The sequence below is a fragment of the Salvelinus sp. IW2-2015 genome, linkage group LG13 (genome assembly GCF_002910315.2).
Source record: "Salvelinus sp. IW2-2015 linkage group LG13, ASM291031v2, whole genome shotgun sequence".
NCBI classification, from domain to species: domain Eukaryota; kingdom Metazoa; phylum Chordata; class Actinopteri; order Salmoniformes; family Salmonidae; genus Salvelinus; species Salvelinus sp. IW2-2015.
Genome location: NC_036853.1, coordinates 48681224 through 48704089, shown reverse-complemented (window position 1 = coordinate 48704089; position 22866 = coordinate 48681224). Strand labels below are relative to the sequence as shown.

Sequence of the window (22866 nt, the reverse complement as noted above, 5' to 3'; positions counted from 1 at the left end):
TCAACAATTGTTTACAGACAAATGATTTCACTTATAATTCACTATCACAATTCCAGTGGGTCAGAAGTTTACATACACTAAGTTGACTGTGCCTTTAAACAGCTTGGAAATTCCAGAAAATGTTGTCATGGCTTTAGAAGCTTCTGATTGAGTCAATTGGATGTGTACCTGTGGATGTATTTCAAGGCCTACCTTCAAACTCAGTGCCTCTTTGCTTTGACATCATGGGTACATCAAAAGAAATCAGCCAAGACTTCAGAAAAAAATTGTAGACCTCTTACAAGTCTTTGTTTATCCTTGGAGCAATTTCAAATTGCCTGAATGTACCACGTTCATCTTACATACAATAGTACGCAAGTATAAACACCATGGGACCACGCAGCTGTCATACAGCTCAGGAAGAGACGCGTTCTGTCTCCTAAAATGAACTGTACTTTGGTGCGAAAGTGTAACATCACTCCCAGAACAACAGCAAAGGACCTTGTGAAGATGCTGGAGAAACAGGTAACAAATATCTTATAGCCACAGTAAAACGAGTCCTATATCGACATAACCTATCGAAAGGCCGCTCAGCAAGGAAGAAGGCACTGCTCCAAAACCACCATAAAAAGCCAGACTACGGTTTGCAACTGCACATGGGACAAAGATCGTACTTTTTGGAGAAATGTCCTCTGCTGAGTGAACAAAAATAGAACTGTTTGGCCATAATGACCATCGTTAGTGTTTGGAGGAAATAGAGGGAGGCTTGCAAGCCGAAGAACACCATCCCAACCGTGAAACACGGGGGTGGGAGCATCATGTTGTGAGGGTGCTTGCTGCAGAGGGGGCTGGTGCACTTCACAAAATAGATGGCATCACGAGGTAGGAAAATTATGTGGATATATTGAAGCAACATCTCAAGAATCAGTCAGGAAGAAAGCTTGGTCTTCCAAATGGACAATGACCCCAAGCATACTTCCAAAGTTGTGCAAAATGGCTTAAGGAACAGGCAAGGTATTGGAGTGGCCATCACAAAGCCCTGACCTCAATCCTATAGAAAATTTGTAGGCAGAACTGAGAAAGCGTTGTGTGAGCAAGGGGCTACAAACCTGATCAGTTAATCTCTCTCTTTTGGGGAAAATTACTTGTGTCATGCACAAAGTAGATGTCCTAACCGACTTATCAAAACTATAAGTTTGACTCCAACCAATGTAAACTTCCGACTTCAACTGTATGTGCAGGCCAGTCAAGTTCTTCCACACGATCGAGGAACCATTTCTGTATGAACRTCGCTTTGTGCACGGGGCATTGTCATGCTGAAACAGGAAATGACCTTCCCCAAACTGTTGRCACAACGTTGGAAGCTCAGAATCGTTTAGAATGTCATTGTATGCTGTAGCGTTACGATTTCCCTTCTCTGGAACTAATAGGCCTAGCCCGAACCATGAAAAARACCCCCAGACCATTATTACTCCTCCACCAAACGTTACACTTGGCACTATMCATAATCCAATGGTGGCGAGCTTTACACCACTCCAGCCGACGCTTGGCATTGCGCCTGGTGATCTTAGGTCAGCAACGGGTGTGGTTGAAATAGCCAAATCCACAAATTTGGAGGGCTGTCCACATACACTATATATACACAAAAGTATGTCGCCCATACCTTGCTCCCCCATCGTTAGTCCACTCAGCAGATCAATYCTCTCTTGTCCGTCTTCTATTGTCTCCTCTTTCACCAGCAGCAGATCAGGCTTCCCATCCTCCATGTTGTTTACTGACTGCAAGAAATAAGGTTGGGTTTAGTTGACACTATTTGGGTTGGAATTGGATCTTTCAAAGGCATGTCAAGACCAGGGCCGGTATCCAGAAAGTGTCTCATAGTAGGAGTGCCAATCTAGGGTGGCGCAARGGTCTTAGMCACTGCATCGCAGTGCTAGAGGTATCACTACAGACCCTGGTTGGCTGTATCAAAACCGGCTGTGATCAGGAGGGCYGCGCATAATTGGCCCAGGGTCGTCCGGGTTTGGCCGTCATTGTAAATAAGAATTTGTTCTTAACTGACTTGCCTAGTTGAATAAAGGATCTGTCCATATAATCTTATTAATTATGATCTACAAGGKAAAACTGATCTRAGATCAACACTCCTCTGAGACACTGACCTAGTACCATTCAAACAGTAGTTCAGTGGGCTCACCTCATTGAGACTGTGTGTGGTCCTGTGCTGCTCAGCTGGTTCCTCTGTGGGTTCAGGAGGTGGTGTAGTCTGGTTGTCCTCCATGACCATGGTCCCCTCAGGGTTRCCCAGACCCTCATCACACCCCTCCTCCTTCACCAGAAGCACTTCTGGACCCTCCTCCTGGAAGAGAGAGGTGATACAGATTACACAGACATACACTTGAAAAAATAAGAATAGATAAGAATAAAACAAGGGGGTCAATGCAAATAGTCTGGGTAGCCTTTTGGTCCCAGACTTYGCTCTCCTGTATCACTTGTCGTGAGGTAGCAGAGAGAACAGTCTGACTTGGGTGYCCTTCCTCTTAGACCGCCTGGTATAGAGGTCCTGGATGGCAGGGAGCTCGCCRCCAGTGATGTACTGGGCTGTACGCACTACCCTCTGTAGCACCTTGCGGTCTTGCTGCCGAGCAGTTGCCATACCAAGCGGTGATGCAACCAGTCAGGATGCGCTCGATGGTGCAGCTGCATAACTTTTTGAGGATCTGAGGACCCATTCAAAATCTTTTCAGTCTCCTGAGGGGAAATAGGCGTGGTCGTGCCTTCCTCACAACTGTGTTAGTGTGTTTGGACCATGATAGGTCCTTAGTGATGTGGACACCAAGGAACTTCAAGCTTTCAACCTTCTCTACTACAGCCCTGTTAATATGAATGGGGGTGTGCTCGGCTCTCCTTTTCCTGTAGTCCACGATCAGCTCATTTGTCTTGCTCACATTGAGGGAGAAGTTGTTGTCCTGGCACCACACTGTCAGGTCTCTGACCTCCTCCCTATAGGCGTGGTACTCATTGCGCAGTCCCCTTAATTTGCAGGTTGCGGTGATTTTCCATTCATAATACATAACATTGATACAATTTCAATTCAATGTGTTTAATGCAGGCCTGAATCACTTCATTGAATATACACTGCTCAAAAAAATAAAGGGAACATAAAATAAACACATCCTAGATCTGAATGAATGAAATATTCTTATTAAATACTTTTTTCTTTACATAGTTGAATGTGCTGACAACAAAATCACACAAAAATATCAATGGAAATCAAATGTATCAACCCATGGAAGGTCTGGATTTGGAGTCACACTCAAAATTAAAGTGGAAAACCACACTACAGGCTGATCCAACTTTATGTAATGTCCTTAAAACAAGTCAAAATGAGGCTCAGTAGTGTGTGTGGCCTCCACGTGCCTGTATGACCTCCCTACAACGCCTGGGCATGCTCCTGATGAGGTATCGTCTCTCCCAGACCTGGACTAAAGCATCCGCCAACTCCTGGACAGTCTGTGGTGCAACGTGGCGTTGGTGGATGGAGCGAGACATGATGTCCCAGTGTGCTCAATTGGATTCAGGTCTGGGGAACGGGCGGTCCATAGATCAATGCCTTCCTCTTGCAGGAACTGCTGACACACTCCAGCCACATGAGGTCTAGCATTGTCTTGCATTAGGAGGAACCCAGGGCCAACCGCACCAGCATATGGTCTCACAAGGGGTCTGAGGATCTCATCACAGAAGTGTGATTGACTTGGAGTTACATTGTGTTGTTTAAGTGTTCCCTTTATTTTTTTGAGCAGTGTATATATATTGTTCCCTGGATGGCAGTATAGCGCAGCTGTTGAACAGAAAGGCCGAAATAGAAGGCAACTGCTCACTACAGCAACCGACACATTAGTTTGCTACTAGCTAATTTTGCAGTCTGGTTGACATGGATCGACTTATTGTAAAAGAAACGTAAATCTATTGACAATGAAAATGAGGAGGAAGAGCTGGAGAATAATGTGACAACTATTGAATGAACAACCACTGGAGAACCAGGAATATCGGGAAGATTGCGGCTGGGAAATGCAGCTAGCTAACGTGGCTCCGGTGGRTTAGAGAAGGATACGGTCGATTCAAGAAAAACAAAGTTCCAAGAGAAATGGACAGACAAGTATTTTTTTGTACTGCATGATGGAACTAGCTCACTTTGTCTTCTTTGCCAAAAGGCAGTCAATTGTTTTAAATGAGCAATTTGAGTGACATTTCCAGTCACACTTTGACAAAACATATTCGCCACAAAGCAACCTCAGAAACAACAAAATAGTAAATGATCGACAGATCTAGCACTGTTGCAGAGAAAATTTCTAAATGTTTTTTGGCTTCAGCCGAAATATTGTATGCTGATTTCACAAACAAGGGAGCTATTTTAAAGCAAATTAAGGGACTGCAACTCTGACTCGACCATGACAAGATGCATAGAAGACATCGGTATGCAACTGATTACTGACATATCAGTGGCGTCATGTTTTAGTATTGCTCTTGACGAAAGCACGGATGTAAGTGGCATTGCCCAATTGTGTATTTGGGTCTGCTTCCCTCACAACGAGTCTTTCAGAGAGGAACTTCTGGGACAAACACAAGGAGAGGATATTCTGAAAGCCCTTGTTAATTTTTTTGCTGATAATATTACTGGTCAAATCTGGCATCTGTGTGCAATGACGGCGCCCCAAACATGCGAGGGAAGGAGAAGGGACTCAGGCCCGATGAGAAATACCGAGGATATTCCCGAATTTGTTACGTTTCATTGTATCATTCATCGTGAAGCACTTGTGGCTAAACTCAAAGACTGTGACTTACAGAATGTGATGCAGCAAGTTGTGCGCGTGGTGAACATTATTATTGCGAGGGCACTGAAACACCAGCAATTCCACGAGTTGCTGGAATAATACCAGACAGAATAAGGCGACTTGATATTTCACAGTGAGGCGAGATGGCGGTCTCGTGGCAGAGTTTTGGAAAGATTTCTCTCTCTCTTCCCTCAAATCCGTGAATTTGTTGCAAGCAAGGAGAGAGAGGAGCCAGAGCTGGATGATCCACAGTGGATATTAAAGCTGTCTTTTTTAACTGACATCACCTGCCACCTGAACACTGAATCCCCAGCTCCAAGCGAAAGCTAAAACTTCTGGCAAAATGCTGTGTGTGGTCAAAGCATTTCAAAATAAAAATCACCACACTGTTCAAACCTGACAGTTTAATTTCCCAAAACTCAGAGCAGTGACCACATCCAACCCAGACATACTGCAACATTTTAGCTATGATGCATTTGTGCGTGTGTTGGAAGAGCTGAAGTTGGAGTTTGAGTCAAGATTCAGGATATCATGGAGTACAAGGAGTTTTTCAACTTCATTGAGAACCCCTTTCATGTGCCAGTGTCATCTCTGACCCCAGTCATCACAGCCCTCTGTCCTGACCGTGCTAGAATAGAGAGTGAGATAGTGGAGCTGCAGGCAAATGACACATTGGAAGGTGAACTAAGATCAGGTGTTACCTATTTCTGGAGCCTTGMGTCAGGCAGAGTATCCACTTCTGAATTAGTGTGTGCAAAAGGTGAKATTTTTTGTCAGCACTTATTCATGTGAAGCAACATTTTCAACAAAGAATATTGTGAAACAAACACAGAGAAACAGACTGACCAATGCACACCTGTATTGCCTCACAAGGATAGCAACAGACTATACATTTAGAATTAATTCAGTCAAGGAGCAGAAGGGATATGTTCACTCATCCAACTACTGAGGTAACCCTTAATATGGGTCATATACATGTGATGTAGCCTATTTGATGTGTGTATGTATATATTTGTGCTGTACATCAAATCAATTGCATGTGTTCTATTGCTCTGAATTTGCTCTCAATTGATATTGTTAGAAAAAGTACAAATTAAAGATCTGTGCGGCTCTCTGAATGATTGTATCAACCCAAAGTGTCCCCCTTACAAAAAATMGTGAGTAACACTGCTATATGCTGTTTAATCGTCATCTGTGATCAGGCCTACGATGGTGTTGTAGTCGTGCGTGGCCACGCAGTCGTGGGTGAACAGGGAGTACAGGAGAGCACTAAGCACGCACCCTTGAGGGGCCCCTGGGTTGAGGGTCAGCATGGCYGATGTGTTGTTGCCCCCAGGACCACGTTCAGTCCCAGGGTCCTTAGGTTAGTGATGAGCTTGGAGAGCACTAGTGTTGAACACTGAGCTGTAGTCAATGACCAGCATTCTCACATAGGTGTTACTTTTGTCTAGGTGGTAAAGTTGAATGTTAACGTGTTTAAAGGTCTTACATCGGCTACGGAGAGTGTGATCAAACCTGTCACCTGGAACAGCTAGTTCATTGCATGGTTCAGTATTGCTTGCCTCGAAGTGAGCATAGAAGGCATTTAGCTCGTCTGGTAGGCTCGCGTCACWGGGCAGCTCGTGGCTGGGTTTCACTTTGTAATCCCTGATAGTTTGCAAGCCGACGAGCGTCAGAGCCGGTGTATTAGGATTCTCTTAGTCCTGTCTTGACACTTTGCCTGTTTGATGGTTCGTCGTAGGGCGTAGTGGGATTTCTTATAAGCGTCCAGATTAGTGTCCCGCRCKATGAAAGCAGCAGCTCTAGCCTTTAGCTCAGTGTTGATGTTGCCTGTAATCCATGGCTTCTGGTTAGGATCTGTACATACGGTCACTGGGGACGATATCGTCGATGCACTTACTAATGAAGCCGGTGGCTGATGTGGTATACTCAATGCCATCGGAGAAATCCCAGAAAATCTTCCAGTCTGTGCTAGCGAAACAGTCCTGTAGCTCAGTATCCGCTTCATCGGACCACTTCCGATGAGTTTTTGCTTGTAAGCAGGAATCAGTAGGATAGTTCTGGTGAGATTTGCTAAATGGATGGTGAGGGAGAGCTTGTACATGTCTCTGTGTGTGGAGTAGCTGAGTTTCCCCCCCCCCCCCTAGTTGCACGTGACATGCTCGAAGAAATGAGGTCAAACAGATCAGTTTTCCTGCATTAAAGTCCCCGGCCACTAGGAGCGCCGCCTCTTGATCAGCATTTTCTTGTTTGCTTATGGCCGTATACAGCTTGTTGAGTGCGGTCTTAGTGCCAGTAGCGGTTTGTGGTTGTAAATAGACAGCTACGAAGAATATATACACTGAACAAAAATATAAACACAACATGTAAAGTGTTGGTCCTATGTTTCATGAGCTYAAATAAAATATCCTAGAAATGTTCCATATGCACAAACAGCTTATTTCTCTTAAATMTTGTGCACAAATCCCTGTTAGTATTCATTTCTCCTTTGCCAATCCATTCACCTGACAGGTGTGGCATATCAAGAAGCCGATTAAACAGCATAATTACACAGGTGCACCTTGTGCTGGGGACAAAAGGCCACTAAAATGTGCAGTTTGTTCCACAACACAATGCCACATATGTCTCAAGTTTTGAGGGAGCATGCAATTGGCATGGTGACTGCAGGAATGTCCACTTGTGTGGTTGTGTGTGTGTGTGTGTGTATATATATATATGTAAGTGTGCAATTCTCTTTATTTATAAAGAGACACAGACCACCCCCCTGGTCTTACCGGAAGCTGCTGTTCTGTCTTGCCGATGCACAGAAAATCCAGCTAACTGTATATTATCCATGTCCTTATTCAGCTACGACTCTGTGAAACATAGGATATTATAGTTTTTAATGTCCTGTTGATAGTCTCGAACGGGGCTCATCCAGTTTATTCTCCAGTGATTGCACGATCGCAAGTAGATTAAAGGCGGATTATCCACTCGTTGAACCAGTCTCACCAGGCATCTGGCTCGCCAACCCCTGGAACCTCTCTAATTACGAATGACGGGGATTTTGGCCTGGTCCAGGAAGAACAGTATATCCTTCGTGTCTGACTCCTTAAAGAAAAATTATTGTCCAGATCGAGCTGAGTAATTGCTGTTCTGAGGTAAAATAAGCTKTTTTCGGTCATAGGAAACGATAYCGGAAACATTACGTACAAAAAAAGTTAAACAATGCACAATTGGTCAGGAGCCCGTCAAACGGCGGCCATCCCCCCCTGGCAACATTCTCATTTAGTAAGTGTATATTGATTATAACACACTGTCGTGTTCATGCAGAATAGGGTGAGATGTATACTAAAGAGAGGCTCAATGAGAAAAATGTCTTACTCACAGTTCAGACGCCAAACTTATGGCGAGTTGAACTGAATAGAAATTAAGAACAGGCTGACACGGTTAAGAGCTTTGCTTGATGTACCGATTGGTTTCATACAACTGCTCTCAACACTGCAGTAAATTTCCTTGTTGGTTTTGGGTCAAATTCAGGCTTAACAGTGACCTCTCACACAAGTCCTCCACCTGCAGATCCGAGACCATGATTGCACAGGAGGCTGGAACGGAGCAAATGGAATGGCATCAACCACATGTATTTGATACCATTCCACTGATTCCGCTCCAGCCATTACCACAAGCCCGTCCTCCCCAATWAAGGTGCCACCAACCTCCTGTGCATGATTGTGCTTCCGTTGTGGTTGTYAAGCAACCTTCAATAGCATGTAAATAACATATCTTATCATGCAATACCATTTATCCCATGTGGAAGAACTGCACTCTGGCGCCCTCTGCATGAAACAGAGGCATGCTTCACCTGCACCACGCCAAAAGAGTGGCAGAGGCTGCTGAACTATCGGCAACATTTAGATGAGGCGTACTTGATGGTTTCAGACGGCACTTTATCCCCGCTCTTCCAAAGACAGTGACATTTTTTGTTCGGTGGGTGATGGGTGTTTGAACAAGGGCTTAGAATGAAAAGTTACATTTTGTGTTTATTAAACATAAACAAGTTTTAAATACGCCATATGTAACCCACACATATACAGGTCTCAACTACAAATCTCCATGATACACTGCATTCCCTTTCTCATTAAAAGTGTCTTAAGGAAAAAAAACTTTAGTTGAATGGAGGTAATGAAATAGGCATTTGTGAACATCATATACAATGCCTTCGTAAAGTATTCAGACCCCTTGACTTTATCCACATTGTTACGTTACAGCCTTATTCTAAAATGTATTCAATTGTATTTTCCCCTCAATCTACACACAATACCCCATAATGACAAAGCAAAAATAGTTAACATTTTTGCTGAGCACCTTTGGCAGCAATTACATCCAAGTCTACTTTGGTATGACGCTACAAGCTTGGCACACCTGTATTTGGGGAGTTTCTCCCATTCTTTGCATACCCTCAAGCGCTGTCAGGTTGGATGGGAAGCGTCGCTGCACAGCTATTTTCAGGTCTCTCCAGAGATGTTTGATCGGGTTCAAGTCCGGCCTCTGGTTGGACCACTCAAGGACATTCAGAGACTTGTCCCGAAGCCACCTCTGCTTTGTCTTGGCTGTATGCTTATGGTCGTTGTCCTGTTGGAAGGTGAACCTTCGCCCCAGTCTGAGCGCCCTGGAGCAGGTTTTCATCAAGAATCTCTTTGTACTCTGCTCTGTTCATCTTTCCCTCAAGCCTTACTAGTCTCCCAGTCCCTGCCGCTGAAAAACATCCCAACAGCATGATGCTGCCACCATCATGCTTCACCGTAGGGATGGTGCCAGGTTCCCTCCAGACGTGACGCTTGGCATTCAGGCCAAAGAGTTCAATCTTGATTTCATTACATCTCCACACAAGAACTCTAGAGCTCTGGCAGAGTGACCATCGGATTCTTGGTCACCTCCCTGAGTCACCTCCCACTTCCCCAATTGCTCTAGGAAGAGTCGAGGTGGTTCCAAACTTCTTCCATTTAAGAATGATGGAGGCCACTGTGTTCTTGGGAACCTTCAACGCTGCAGACATTTTTTGATACCCTTCCACAGATCTGTACCTCGACACCATGCTGTCTCGGAGCTCTACGGACAATTCCTTCGAACTCGTGGCTTGGTTTTTGCTCTGACATACACTGTCAACTGTGGGACCTTACATAGACGGGTGTGCCTTTCCAAATCATGTCCAATCAATTGAATTTACCACAGGTAGACTCCAATTAAATTGTAGGAACGTCAAGGATGATCAATGGAAACACGATGCACCTGAGCTCAATTTCAAGTCTCATAGCAAAYGGTCTGAATACTTAAGTAAAATAAGGTATTTCTGTTCTTTATTTTTAATASATTTGCAAAAATTTCTAAAAACCTGTTGTCGTTATGGGGTACTGTGTGGTGATTGAGGATTTTTTAACCCATTTTAGAATAAGGCAACAAAATGTGGAAAAAGTAAAGGGGTCTGAGTACTTTGAAAGCACTGTAGCCTACATAGTACAAACACAATATATAACAGACTTCTTAGGCTTATATATGCCTTATARATCACACAATGTCTGGATGCAATATTCTACCCAGGAATATTTAACACTGAAATCTGTTACTCTTGTTATTCCAAATGCATCTATGGATCCATTCTGCTGACAATTAAAATTAATTGTCTTTAATGCAAGATTTGATCTAAACGTCAGAAGCTATCGAATAGTTACTTTCTATGTTATAGAGTGGAATGGTTTTTCTGCTGGTGTATCCTGAGGTAGCTCCTCTCTGAGAACATCTTCCCGCAGTCCGTACAGGCGAACGGCCTCTCTCCCGTGTGGACCTTCAAGTGCCTCTTCAGATGGTGCTGGTGGGAGAACCTCTTCTCACACTGGGGGCAGCTGAAGGGTTTTTCCCCTGTGTGGACCCTCTGGTGCCTCTTTAGGGTGCCAGCCTCCGCAAAGCGCATGTGACACTGTGTACAGCTGAAGGGCTTCTCCCCTGTGTGGACCCTCTGGTGGATCTCCACCTTCTGGGGGCAGCTGAAGCCTTTGTTACAGAACATGCAGAGGAACCGTTTCTCTTTACTACTACCTGATGAGGCTCCTCCTCCCTGAGCCTGGGCTCTAGCCCTGTCGTTTGAGTTCAATACCTGATCGAAAAGGATGCGGCCATGTGAATCGGAAGGCCCCATCGACGTGGACACTGGGTTGCGATCCCTGAACATGTGTAAAGGGGAGTGGGTCGCAACATTTGGATTTGTCTCGAAGCTTTCCCTGTAGTCTAAGAAATCTCTGCCCTGTGAGTGTKCGTCTCCTAGGTGATCTGCATTCCATGTGGGAGGAACGTCACCCTCCACTTTCACAGTCACCTCATCTACAACCAGACCCTCCCCTTTCTTATCTAGGAACCCTTCAGAGTATACACTACTACTGTACTGGTTCCAGTCCCCTCTAGACAGATCAMTCTGGGTCTCTAAACCCAAGGGCATGTTGACAGGTTCCGTCTCTGTAGTGTAAGAACAAGACAGATCATCACCACCAGTGTCTAACGTATCACCATCTCCAAGGGAATMAACKYTCCRCTGGCTCTGGTGAAATACCGGTAAATACTCTGAGCCTGAAGCAGGAGGASAGCCCAGTGGCCCCAGTCCCAGTCTCTCTGGGTCTGATCTGTGGTCAGATCCTGTGCGTAAGAGCCTTTGTGTTACAGTTAAAGTCTCGGTGTCTGTCTCTGACTTGAGGACGGCCTTCGGTGTTCCACTGACCTCCGTAATGCTGCGTRGGGGCTGGGGCGTGGTGGCGAGGTCGTCCGTAGCTACAGGGGGTGCCACTCCAGCCGCTGCTCCAGTCTGGATGTCTCTGCTGTGTTGTGGGTCGTCTCCTTCAGTCCTCTCCTGCTTGACCAGAGACGATCCTCCAGGACCTGCAGCCTCTGTATCTGCAGACTGACAAGAAGAGAGGAGGTTATTACAGGTACATGAGTAGAAATGGATAACAATGTCGTAAGGATGTCTCACAAGCTCCCCTATGGCAAATAAATGACGATGTACATCAGTTGAGGCTACAGAGGGGAGGACGGCTCATAATAATGGCTGGAATGGAGCAAATGGAATGGCATCAAACACGTGTTCAATAATATTCCACTACAGCCATTACCATGAGCCCGTCCTCCCCAATTAAGGTGCCACCAACCTCCTGTGATGTACATGTAAGTAGGGCTGTGACAATACTAAAACTATGCCATAATGAGACAAGAGGCCCTGGAAAAAAACGAACTATTACCAATTACTTTTCAAAAATGTGACCAGACGAGAATTCCATATGAGGCTAATTTAATTTGACATGCTCTTTTTCATCAGTTTTGTCCAATCATAAGCAATAAGCATGCAAGCAGAATATTTAATGCAATCCTCTCATTATAAGAATTGACATCTTTCAGTTGCGCGATCTGATTGAGCTGATCTCTCCCACACAGCTCCCAGMCGCCCTGTTCAGTCACTCGTCAATCTTTTGAACTGATGCGAAGCRAGGACACTTCACTTGTAACTAACCTCAACTAGAAACAATAATGTTAACACTCTCTCTTACTTTCATGTAGGCTATTTCACTTTGATCTCATCAGAAGCTCTATTTTCCCCATGTACACTGTTATTCATTCATCTGTGTTTGTTGTGGTCTCTCGCGGTCCGCAAATGTGAGTTGCGGTTGCTTTTTTCCTATGGGGAAAAACAAATGCTATTTGTTGAATATTAGGAGTACAGTAATGCTTCTGGCATTTCTGGAAAGCTCCAATTCTCCGCTTTAAGGAAAGCACTGTTATTTACCCCCTTGACAGTTATGATGGGGAGAAAATCAGAGCTATAAATTGTTTAACCTGTAGCCAAGGCTGTATAGTATTGGTTGATTATGGCTGGCATTGGTTACAATCTGCTACAATATCAATGTTGCCAGCTACGGTGTAGAAGGGGATAGTATACYTAGTTGTACAAGGCTATCTGAATGTGTACATGATGGAAGTTAGAGGTAGCCTACATATTCATTATTTAATAGAAAAGAACGTACTGACTTACGTGACTAAAATGGCTGTGACTAAGGGAGTGGAAGCTAAACTCAGCAAAAAAAAAAGAAACTGACCTTTTTTCAGGACCCTGTCTTTCAAAGATAATTTGTAAAAATCGAAATAACTTCACAGATCTTCATTGTAAAGGGTTTAAACACCCATGCTTGTTCAATGAARCATAAACAGTTAATGAACATGCACCTGTGGAACTGTCGTTAAGACACTAACATCTTACAGACGGTAGGCAATTAAGGTCACAGTTATGAAAACTTAGGACACTAAAGATGCCTTTCTAGTGACTCTGAAAAACACCAAAAGAAAGATGCCCAGGGTCCCTGCTCATCTGCGTGAACGTGCCTTTAGGCATGCTGCATGGAGGCATGAGGACTGCAGATGTGGCCAGGGCAATAAATTGCAATGTCRGTACTGTGAGATGCCTAAGACCTGTCTCTTATACACATCTAGATGTGTATAAGAGACAGGACTAAGGGAGTGGAAGCTAAACTCAGCAAAAAAAAGAAACGGCCCTTTTTTCAGGACCATGTCTTTCAAAGATAATTTGTAAAAATCCAAATAACTTCACAGATCTTCATTGTAAAGGGTTTAAACACCCATGCTTGTTCAATGAACCATAAACAGTTAATGAACATGCACCTGTGGAACTGTCGTTAAGACACTAACATCTTACAGACGGTAGGCAATTAAGGTCACAGTTATGAAAACTTAGGACACTAAAGAGGCCTTTCTAGTGACTCTGAAAAACACCAAAAGAAAGATGCCCAGGGTCCCTGCCTGTCTCTTATACACATCTAGATGTGTATAAGAGACAGGGGGTGATGGTCGGATTTGCGTTTATCGTCGAAGGAATGAGCGTTACACCGAGGCCTGTACTCTGGAGTGGGATCGATTTGGAGGTGGAGGGTCCGTCATGGTCTGGGGCGGTGTGTCACAGCATCATCGGACTGAGCTTGTCATTGCAGGCAATCTCAACACTGTGCGTTACAGGGAAGACATCCTCCTCCCTCATGTGGTACCCTTCCTGCAGGCTCATCCTGACATGACCCTCCAGCATGACAATGCCACCAGCCATACTGCTCGTTCTGTGCGTGATTTCCTGCAAGACAGGCATGTCAGTGTTCTGCCATGGCCAGCAAAGAGCCCGGATCTCAATCCCATTGAGCACGTCTATGACCTGTTGGATTGGAGGGTGAAGGCTAGGTCCATTCCCCCCAGAAATGTCCTGGAACTTGCAGGTGCCTTGGTAGAAGAATGGGGTAACATCTCACAGCAAGAACTGGCAAATCTGGTGCAGTGCATGAGGAGGAGATGCACTGCAGTACTTAATGCAGCTGGCAGCCACACCAGATACTGACTTACTTTTGATTTTGACCCCCCCTTTGTTCAGGGACACATTATTCCATTTCTGTTAGTCACATGTCTGTGGAACTTGTTCAGTTTATGTCTCAGTTGTTGAATCTTGTTATGTTCATACAAATATTTACACAAGTTAAGTTTGCTGAAAATAAATGCAGTTGACAGTGAGAGGACGTTTCTTTTTTTGCTGWGTTTATTATGTGCATGATGTAAGTTAAGTTAGAGGTTTGTATGAACTGTTAAAACAAAATAAAACTACAGTGACTAAAATAGGATTCAAATGATTAACTAAAACTAGACATTAATAGGTCATTATCAATAAAATAAAGGTGCAGAGAATTCGATTTACCTGCTGGGGGGCAAGGAGACCCCCAGCTCCGCTAAAACCACTGAGAACTGCGTGCCATTTAAGGGATTGTTAAATAAATGTTATAACTGTTTGATTTTAATATCATCACCTCTTGAAGACTAAAACAAAATATAAAATAGGTGACAAAATTAAAGGTGCTACACATGAATTTCTCTCCCCCATGTGGGAGCTAGATGAATTGCAACAGCACTAGGCTACATTCAAAACAAAATKTCTCCCCTCCCCCGCATCCCATTTCCATGTAACATGATGGAGACTCCTTGAGCTTGAGCCTTTTGGTTTTGGTKCACCAGCTTCAAACAGCTATATTTTTTGTTATTTAAAAGTTATTTTAACTGGATGGTACAATGATTCCCTACACTACTCAGTGCTTTTRCCCCCCACATTGAATGACCAGTGTAGAATTTTAGCAAAKAGGAAATGACAGAGTGGTTTCTCCATTGGACGATTGCGCCGGTTTCCAATAAATAACACAGCCAAAGTCAAAACAACTTTCCCATTTTGTTGTCAAATATAAATTCTGTATTTTAGAATGCGATTTTGTATGTGTTCAAATTACTTTTTTTGTTACACAATGCACAAATTAAATGTACATTACCTTAACACTGGTCTGTGAGGATACCAGTAAAGCAATATTTTCCCCAAGGGAAAAATTAAAACACCAAGCAGACTAAACTCTTTGGTCCTTTAAAAACCTGCTGTATGTAAAATATTGTCTGCTATAGTTAGAAAAATAAATAGATATGACTGGATGACAACATAATTAATTGTTTGTTTCCAAAATTAAGGCTGTTTTCCTAAATAACTTAAATACTAATGAGTATCGCGATACTGGTAGCGTCCCGGTATGTAAGCAAATAAATAACTGAGGGGAGCCATTCTGAAATAAACTGGGCCCATTATATGTACTGTAATCTAACCTCTATTACGATAACATGCTGGGTTGCGGTTCCACTCTCCTCATCAACAGTGATTGGTTGGTCATCTCTCCATGTATTGTGTCCRGCTGGCTTCACAAAGCTCCTGTAGCCTCCYGTGAGATGTCCTTCACCTGAGAGAGTGATTGGGGATAAAGAGATGGTTAGGTTAGGTACCGTCAATGCTCAACACTACATTGTACAATAGACKGTTTTGACACTGTCTAGATTTGGCAAGAATGTAAGGTAACACTTCACATAATTTCTTAATATAGATCGATTATGTTCCAGGCATCTTACTGTTTTCAATGAGTAAATCATAGTAAATCAAGTACATGATTAGTTACTGATTCTGCAAGTTAGTTAAGTAATGGCATTCTATCCAAAAACTGACTAAGACCCAATTCTGGTTAACACATCTAAAGTCACATGTGTAGATGTGAACAGTGCGACAGGCCTTCTGTAAAATGTACCTCTTGTCATTCCTCTGTATCGGTCGAGGGACTTGAAACTACTGGGGAAACTGGAGAGGACGCGGTCTGGCGTTGTCCTCTCTGCACGCTCCCGTGCCACCTTCAGTTCCAGTAGCTGTAGTTTCCTCCGTAATGCCCTGTTTTCTTTCTGGCTTTGAGTTATTTCCAAACGAAACACTGCATAGTCGTCGTCTACYAGTTTACAGACCTCTACCACGGCGGCATTCGCTAGCACCTCCATAATGGAGGCTATTTGAGTGTGAAAAACCATACAGTTAGCCATTGTTAGCTAACATTAGCAGCTAGCTAATGTTACCTTGATAAAATATCAACCAAGTCCCGTCTCCAACGCGACTTAAAGACTACCTGGGATAATTATGTTATAATGTGCAGTTAAGAGTCATATTTTGAGTTCCAATGTGTTAATAAACGTCTAAATAACAACAATAAAAACGCTAACATGGAAGTTGGTCATGGTCACTTCCGTTTACACTTATTCTTCACTGGTCTTAAATGGCGGTTGGCAACCAACTGTTAGTGATGCCTTACCGCCACCAACTGGACTGGAGTGTGGAACAGAGACAGGGAATGTCTCAAGTTTAACTTTACCCAATTAAACCCGGCCTTCTCCCTAAGGAAATGGAATACATAATTCAAATACAATATCACCTTAAGGGTTTCCTAACAATTCAATTAAACTTGGCTCTTCAATACCAATATTCCTAATAACAAATAGTCCCTTTCCCTCCAATACAGATGGCAGTGAAATATAATTTGTCCCACTGTCTCAATCTCCTCCTGGCAGTGATCACACTTCCCAGTTGGATGTTTCCCTACTAATTTCAAAGTGCTGTTGAGTCTCATGAGTCCCAGTCTCAGCCTTGTGATTACGTTTCCCTCTCGAACCGAGGAACTCCCTGCCCTCACGTTTTCCTGGATCCTATACAGGTCTCTTCCCTTTCCGTCCCTATTCCACAACTCTTGCCATTTTGTTTTTTACCACTGCTTTTATTAATCCCTGGCCTCTGCTTTACTTTAGAGAAAGGATATTATTGGTTGGCATCTTCACTTTTGTCAGGTTTAATTTCTGAGAGTTCACCATCTGTCGACTGCTCAGGGTTTTCAAATTGATTTAATTTAAAAACTGTTTCCTAAATTCCAATGAACCACCTGCAACTAGCCATGGAAGTWTAGAAGACATGGGTTATCTTCCAAGTTGGGAATTAAGGAAGTATCTCCAAGAAAAGGTTTGTCGCAAATTCTCCTGCTATGCTTTACACCGGATACATGTCTTCTCAGCAGACCTGACTTGTTCTAAAGGTGTTATAAAAAAGGTGTARTTTATGAATAGGCCGTAGGCACAACTACATTCAGAGGGGAAATATAGTGTTACAATTCAATAACATGACAGTYTTTTGGCCATGCCAGCACACCAAACAACAAGTCTGTATCATGTGAGAATGTGATCATATCCAGATGCTCAACTGAGGGACGTAGTAATAATGAAAAAAAAAAACACTTCCCCCAGGACACTTCAAAGAATGTTATCGCAGGTGCAGCTAAAATGCAAGCCACAGTAATACAATTTTCCCCTTTTGTGGACATCCCTGTGTCTGAAGGTCACTCAGGAAGGAGAAGCTCTTGTAACATAGCTTACACTTGAAGGGCCTCTCCATMGTGTGAASAGGCTGGTGCCTCTTCACATAGTTCACCTTAGAAAAGCGCTTGCCACAAGTGGGGCAGGCGTACGGCTTGTCTCCGTCCATCCTAACGCTCGGCCTCCCACATTGTGACCCAATGACACCAGAGGGGGTAGGAGCAAGAGCCATCACCCTCAGGTGGTTTGTCTTTGAGCTCCCTCCTCTAGACATTGTTTTGGGTGTTGGTGGGGGGGGTTTTGCGTTATTTGTAACTTATTTTGTACATAATGTTTCTGCCACCGTATCTTACGGCAAAAAAGAGCTTCTGGATATCAGGACAGCGATCACTCACCTCGGATTAGACTAAGATTTTTTCTTCAACAAGCAGGATACACAGGATGTACTTCGAACACCTGACAAGGCCAACATCCCCGTCATTAGCAAGAGAAAGAGACGCAAGTACAGAGGACACAGAGCGGGGTGCCTCGTAAGGATCTGCAGACGGTGAGTGAGAAAGCTGCCGTTACTTGCCAACGTGTAATCACTGGACAATAAATTAGACGAGGTACGATCACGAATATCCTACCAACGGGACATCAGAAACTGTAACATCTTATGTTTCACGGAATCGTGGCTSAATGATGACATGGATATTCAGCTAGCGGGATATACGCTGCACCGGCAAGATAGAACAGCACACTCCGGTTAGGGCGGGGGTCTGTGCATATTTGTAAACAACAGCTGGTGCACGAAATCTAAGGAAGTCTAGATTTTGCTCGCCTGAAGTAGTTTCATCCATACTTTTTGTGGCTGATTATTTACCCCACAGACAGACGCTGGCACTAAGACTGCACTCAGTCAGCTGTATAAGGAAATAAGCAAACAGGAAACRGCTCACCCAGAGGTGGCGCTCCTAGTGGCCGGGGAATTTAATGCAGGGAAACTTAAATCAGTTTMACCTKATTTCTATCAYCATGTTAAATGCACAACCAGAGGGTAAAAAATACAATGGCAGTGAGGAGTACACCACATCAGTCACTGGCTTTATCAATAAGTGCATCGAGGACGTCATCCCCACAGTGTCTGTACGTACATACCCCAACCAGAAGCCATGGATTACAGGCAACATTCGCACTGAGCTAAAGGGTAGAGCTGCCGCTTTCAAGGTGTMGGACACTAACCKGAACGCTTATAAGAAATCCTGCTATGCCCTCCGACAAACCATCAAACAGGCAAAGCGCCAATACAGGGCTAAGATTGAATCCTACTACACCGGCTCCAATGCTCGTCTTATGTGGTAGGGCTTGCAAACTATTACAGACTACAAAGGGACGCACAGCCTCGCGGCGAGCTGCCCACTGACACGAGCCTACCAGACGAGCTAAATGACTTCGATGCTCGCTTCGAGGCAAGCAACACTGAGGCATGCATGAGAGCATCAGCWGTTCCGGACTACTGTGTGATCACGCTCTCTGTAGCTCTCCGTAGCCGATCCTCAACACTGGAGCCCCTCAGGGGTGRGTGCTCAGTCTACTCCTGTACTCCCTGTTCACCCACGACTGCGTGGCCAGGCACAACTCCAACACCATCATTAAGTTTGCAGATGACACAACAGTGGTAACCTGATCACCGACAACAAAGAGACAGCCTATAGGGAGGTCAAAGACCTGGCCAGGTGGTGCCAGAATAACAACCTATCCCTCAACATAATCAAGACAAAGGYGATGATTGTGGACTACAGGAAAAGGAGGACTGAGCACGCCCCCATTCTAATCGACAGGGCTGCAGRGGAGCAGGTTGACAGCTTCAAGTTCCTTGGTGTCCACATCACCAACAAACTAGAATGGTCCAAACACACCAAGACAGTCGTGAAGAGGGCATGACAAAGCCTATTCCCCCTCAGGAAACTAAAAAGATTTGGCATGTGTCCTCAGATCCTCAAAAGGTTCTACAGCTGCAACATCGAGAGTATCCTGAGTGGTTTCATCACTGCCTGGTACGGCAACTGCTAGGCCTCCGACTGCAAGGCACTACAGAGGGTAGTGTGTACGGCCCAGTACATCACTGGGGCTAAGCTGCCTGTCATCCAGGACCTCTACACCAGGCGGTGTTAGAGGAAGGCCCTTTATATAAAAATATAAATAAATATATACAAATAATAAATAAATAATGGTGTGTGTACATTGCATTGGGAAAGTATTCAGACCCCTTCCCTTTTTCCACATTTTGTTAAGTTACAGCCTTATTCTAAAACTGATTAAATACAATTTTTACCTCAATCTTCAAACAATACCCCATAATGACAAAGTGAACAGGTTTTTAGAAATGTTTGCCAACTTATTCAAAATAAAAACAGATACCTTATTTACATAAGTATTCAGACTCTTTGCTATGAGACTCAAAATTGAGCCCGATGCATCCTGTTTCCATTGATCACCCTTGAGATGTTTCTACAACTTGATTGGAGTCCACCTGTGGTAAATTCAATTGATTGGACATGATTTGGAAAGGCACACACGTCTATATAAAGGTCCCACATTTGACAATGCATGTCAGAGCAAAAACCAAACCATGAAGTCGAAGGAATTGTCCGTACAGCTCAGAGACAGGGTTGTATCGAGGCACAGATCTGGGGAAGGGTACCAATTTTTTTTTTGCAGAAATGAAGATACCCCAAGAACACAGTGGCCTCCATAATTCTTAAATGGAAGAAGTTTGGAACCACCAAGACTCTTTCTAGAGCTGGCCGCCCGGCCAAACTGAGCAATCGGGGGGCCTTGGTCAGGGTGGTGGGGCCTTGGACGGGCCTTGGTCAGGGTGGTGACCAAGAACCCTATGGTCACTCTGACAGAGCTCCAGAGTTCCTCTGTGGAGATGGGAGAACCTTCCAGAAGGACAACCATTTCTGCAGCACTCCATCAAATAATAATCACAGTGGTTGTAGAGGGTGCAACAGGTCAGTACCTCAGGAGTAGATGTCAGTTGCCTTTTCATAGCGGAGCATTCAGAGACCGCAGGTGCGGTAAAGAGAAAGAGAGAGAGACAGCAGAACAGCAGGTCCGAGACAGGGTAGCACGTCCGGTGGACAGGTCAGGGTTCCCTAGCCACAGGCAGAACAGTTGAAACTGGAGCAGCAGCACGACCAGGTGGACTGGGGACAGCCAGGAGTCATCAGGCCAAGTATTCCTGAGGCATGATCCTAGGGCTCAGGTCCTTCAAGAGGAGAGGGAAAGAGGGAGAGAGAGAGAATTAGAGGGAGCATACTTAAATTCACACAGGACACCAGGTAAGACAGACTGACCCTAGCCCCCTGGCACATAGACTATTGCAGCATAGATACTGGAGACTGAGACAGGGGTGGGTCGGGGGACACTGTGGKCCCGTCTGGCGATACCCCTGGATAGGGCCAACCATGCAGGATATAACCCCACCCACTTTMCCAATGCACAGCCCCCACACCACTAGAGGGATATCAACAGACCACCAACTTACTACCCTGAGACAACGCGGAGTATAGCCCACGAAGATCTCCACCGCACGAGCCCYAGGGGGCGCAATCAAACACTTCATGAGAGCCCATGAGCTCATGTTGAGCAACATTTTTATAGGCTATGTAATTGCGCAAGAAAATAGAGRGATGGCCTCTACAAAAAAGAAGAGGATCCCCTCAGCTTTCTACCGGCTAGGGCTATTATATTTATTTCTCAACTTTCCTAATATTAAGCACATTGCTTAGATTTACAACAGGTGTATAGCCTACCTGGCTGGCATGAAAATTAACCACGGGAAAAGCGTCCTCCATTCGCTATTTAAGTGCATAGATGATATGTATTTTTCCCTGCTGCCCCTGTTTCGATACAGGTGCATGATAAATGTCCATTCTAAATCAAAACAAATTTCACACATATTATTTAGTATATGTAAAGACAATATTAAATCAAGAATAGGTTAATATTGTCACCCATCAGACTTGTGAATTATATATTATCACTTGTGAATGATGCCCAGCATAAGAAACAATGCCCTTTTTCMACTTTTTCAAATCATAGTCACACACCTCCTGTAGCCTAGCCTATAGGCCTATATGTTATTTTTACCCCTTTTTCTCCCCAATTTTGTGTTATCCAGTTGGTAGTTACAGTCTTGTCCCATCGCTGCAACTCCAGTACGGACCCGGGAGAGGTGAAGGTCAAGAGCTGTGCGTCTTCCGAAACCCAACCCAACCAAGGCGCACTGCACAACGCCCACTTAACCCGGAAGCCAGCCACACCAATGTGTCGGAGGAAACACTGTACACCTGGCGACCGTGTCAGCGTGCATGCGCCCAGCCCGCCACAGAAGTTGCTAGAGCGCGATGGGCCAAGGACATCCCTGCTGGCCAAACCCTCTCCTAACCCGGACGACGCTGGGRCAATTGTGCTCCGCCCCATGGGTCTCCCGGTTACGGCCGGCTGCAACAGAGCCTGGACTCGAACCAGAACTTCTAGCCTTAGACCACTGCGCCGCTCGGGAGGCGTTAGGCCTATATGTTTTGATAAGGTTTATCACAACTAAAGTGGCCAAATTACTTATTGCGTCCCGGTTGTGTCTGTCTTCACTTGTAAACGTGAGAAAGACCTGATCACATGATGGTGAGCCACCAGAGTGAGGTGATTCGGAGCACYCAGCACTCAGGGAGAAGGGCATAACCGCCAAAGGCCGCAAAATACATGGATTTTTTTAGGGTGCATTACGGCCACACAAAGGAGATGCCACCGTAAAATTCTAGGCATTTTCAAGTGCGTGTCAAATTGTGAATGTGTGTARAGCCTGCGCAGAAAAACAAAGCAGAGCTCATGCCTTTCAAGTGACTTTTTTCACATCATCATTAGTCGCATCATGCAGCCTTACAATGTATTAAAAATCAAAACATATAGCCCAACATTTGTAGAACAACTAAAGCTACATTAATAAATATAAATTAAGCATATAGGAGTACTTATTTATTTGTTAACAGCTCAACACAGAATAGKTGCATGTGCGCACTCCCTCAAATCGTTTGGAGAAAATATCCTTTCTATTTTATTCAGCTTTGTTCAATTGTATTCTTGTTACTATAAAATAATGCCATGGAATTCTAAGTAAATATTTTCTGCGAAATGCAATACCGTAGCCCACTGCCAATTGGCATAGCCAAATCAGGACCTAACATGAGGACAACTCAGAGTATGCTATTCTGTAATTCTGAAAGACTACATTTTC

At 44.3% G+C, this 22866-nt stretch overlaps 2 protein-coding genes across 2 annotated transcripts in view; both read right to left on the bottom strand.

Annotated features, from left to right (window-relative positions):
• Window positions 1-18396, bottom strand: part of LOC111971313 (uncharacterized) — a 27232-nt gene extending 8836 nt beyond the window's left edge. Inside the window, exons 1-5 of the mRNA XM_070446381.1 lie at window positions 15986-18396; window positions 15516-15646; window positions 11557-11736; window positions 2174-2335; window positions 1643-1757 (exon numbers count right to left, since the gene is read on the bottom strand). Coding sequence (XP_070302482.1) covers window positions 1643-1757; window positions 2174-2335; window positions 11557-11736; window positions 15516-15646; window positions 15986-16268 — 871 coding nt within the window. The 5' untranslated portion in view covers window positions 16269-18396. The remainder of the gene's footprint in view (window positions 1-1642; window positions 1758-2173; window positions 2336-11556; window positions 11737-15515; window positions 15647-15985) is intronic.
• LOC111971315 (uncharacterized) overlaps window positions 1-22866 on the bottom strand; it is a 244714-nt gene that overhangs the window by 201538 nt on the left and 20310 nt on the right. The gene's annotated exons all lie outside the window — the stretch shown is intronic.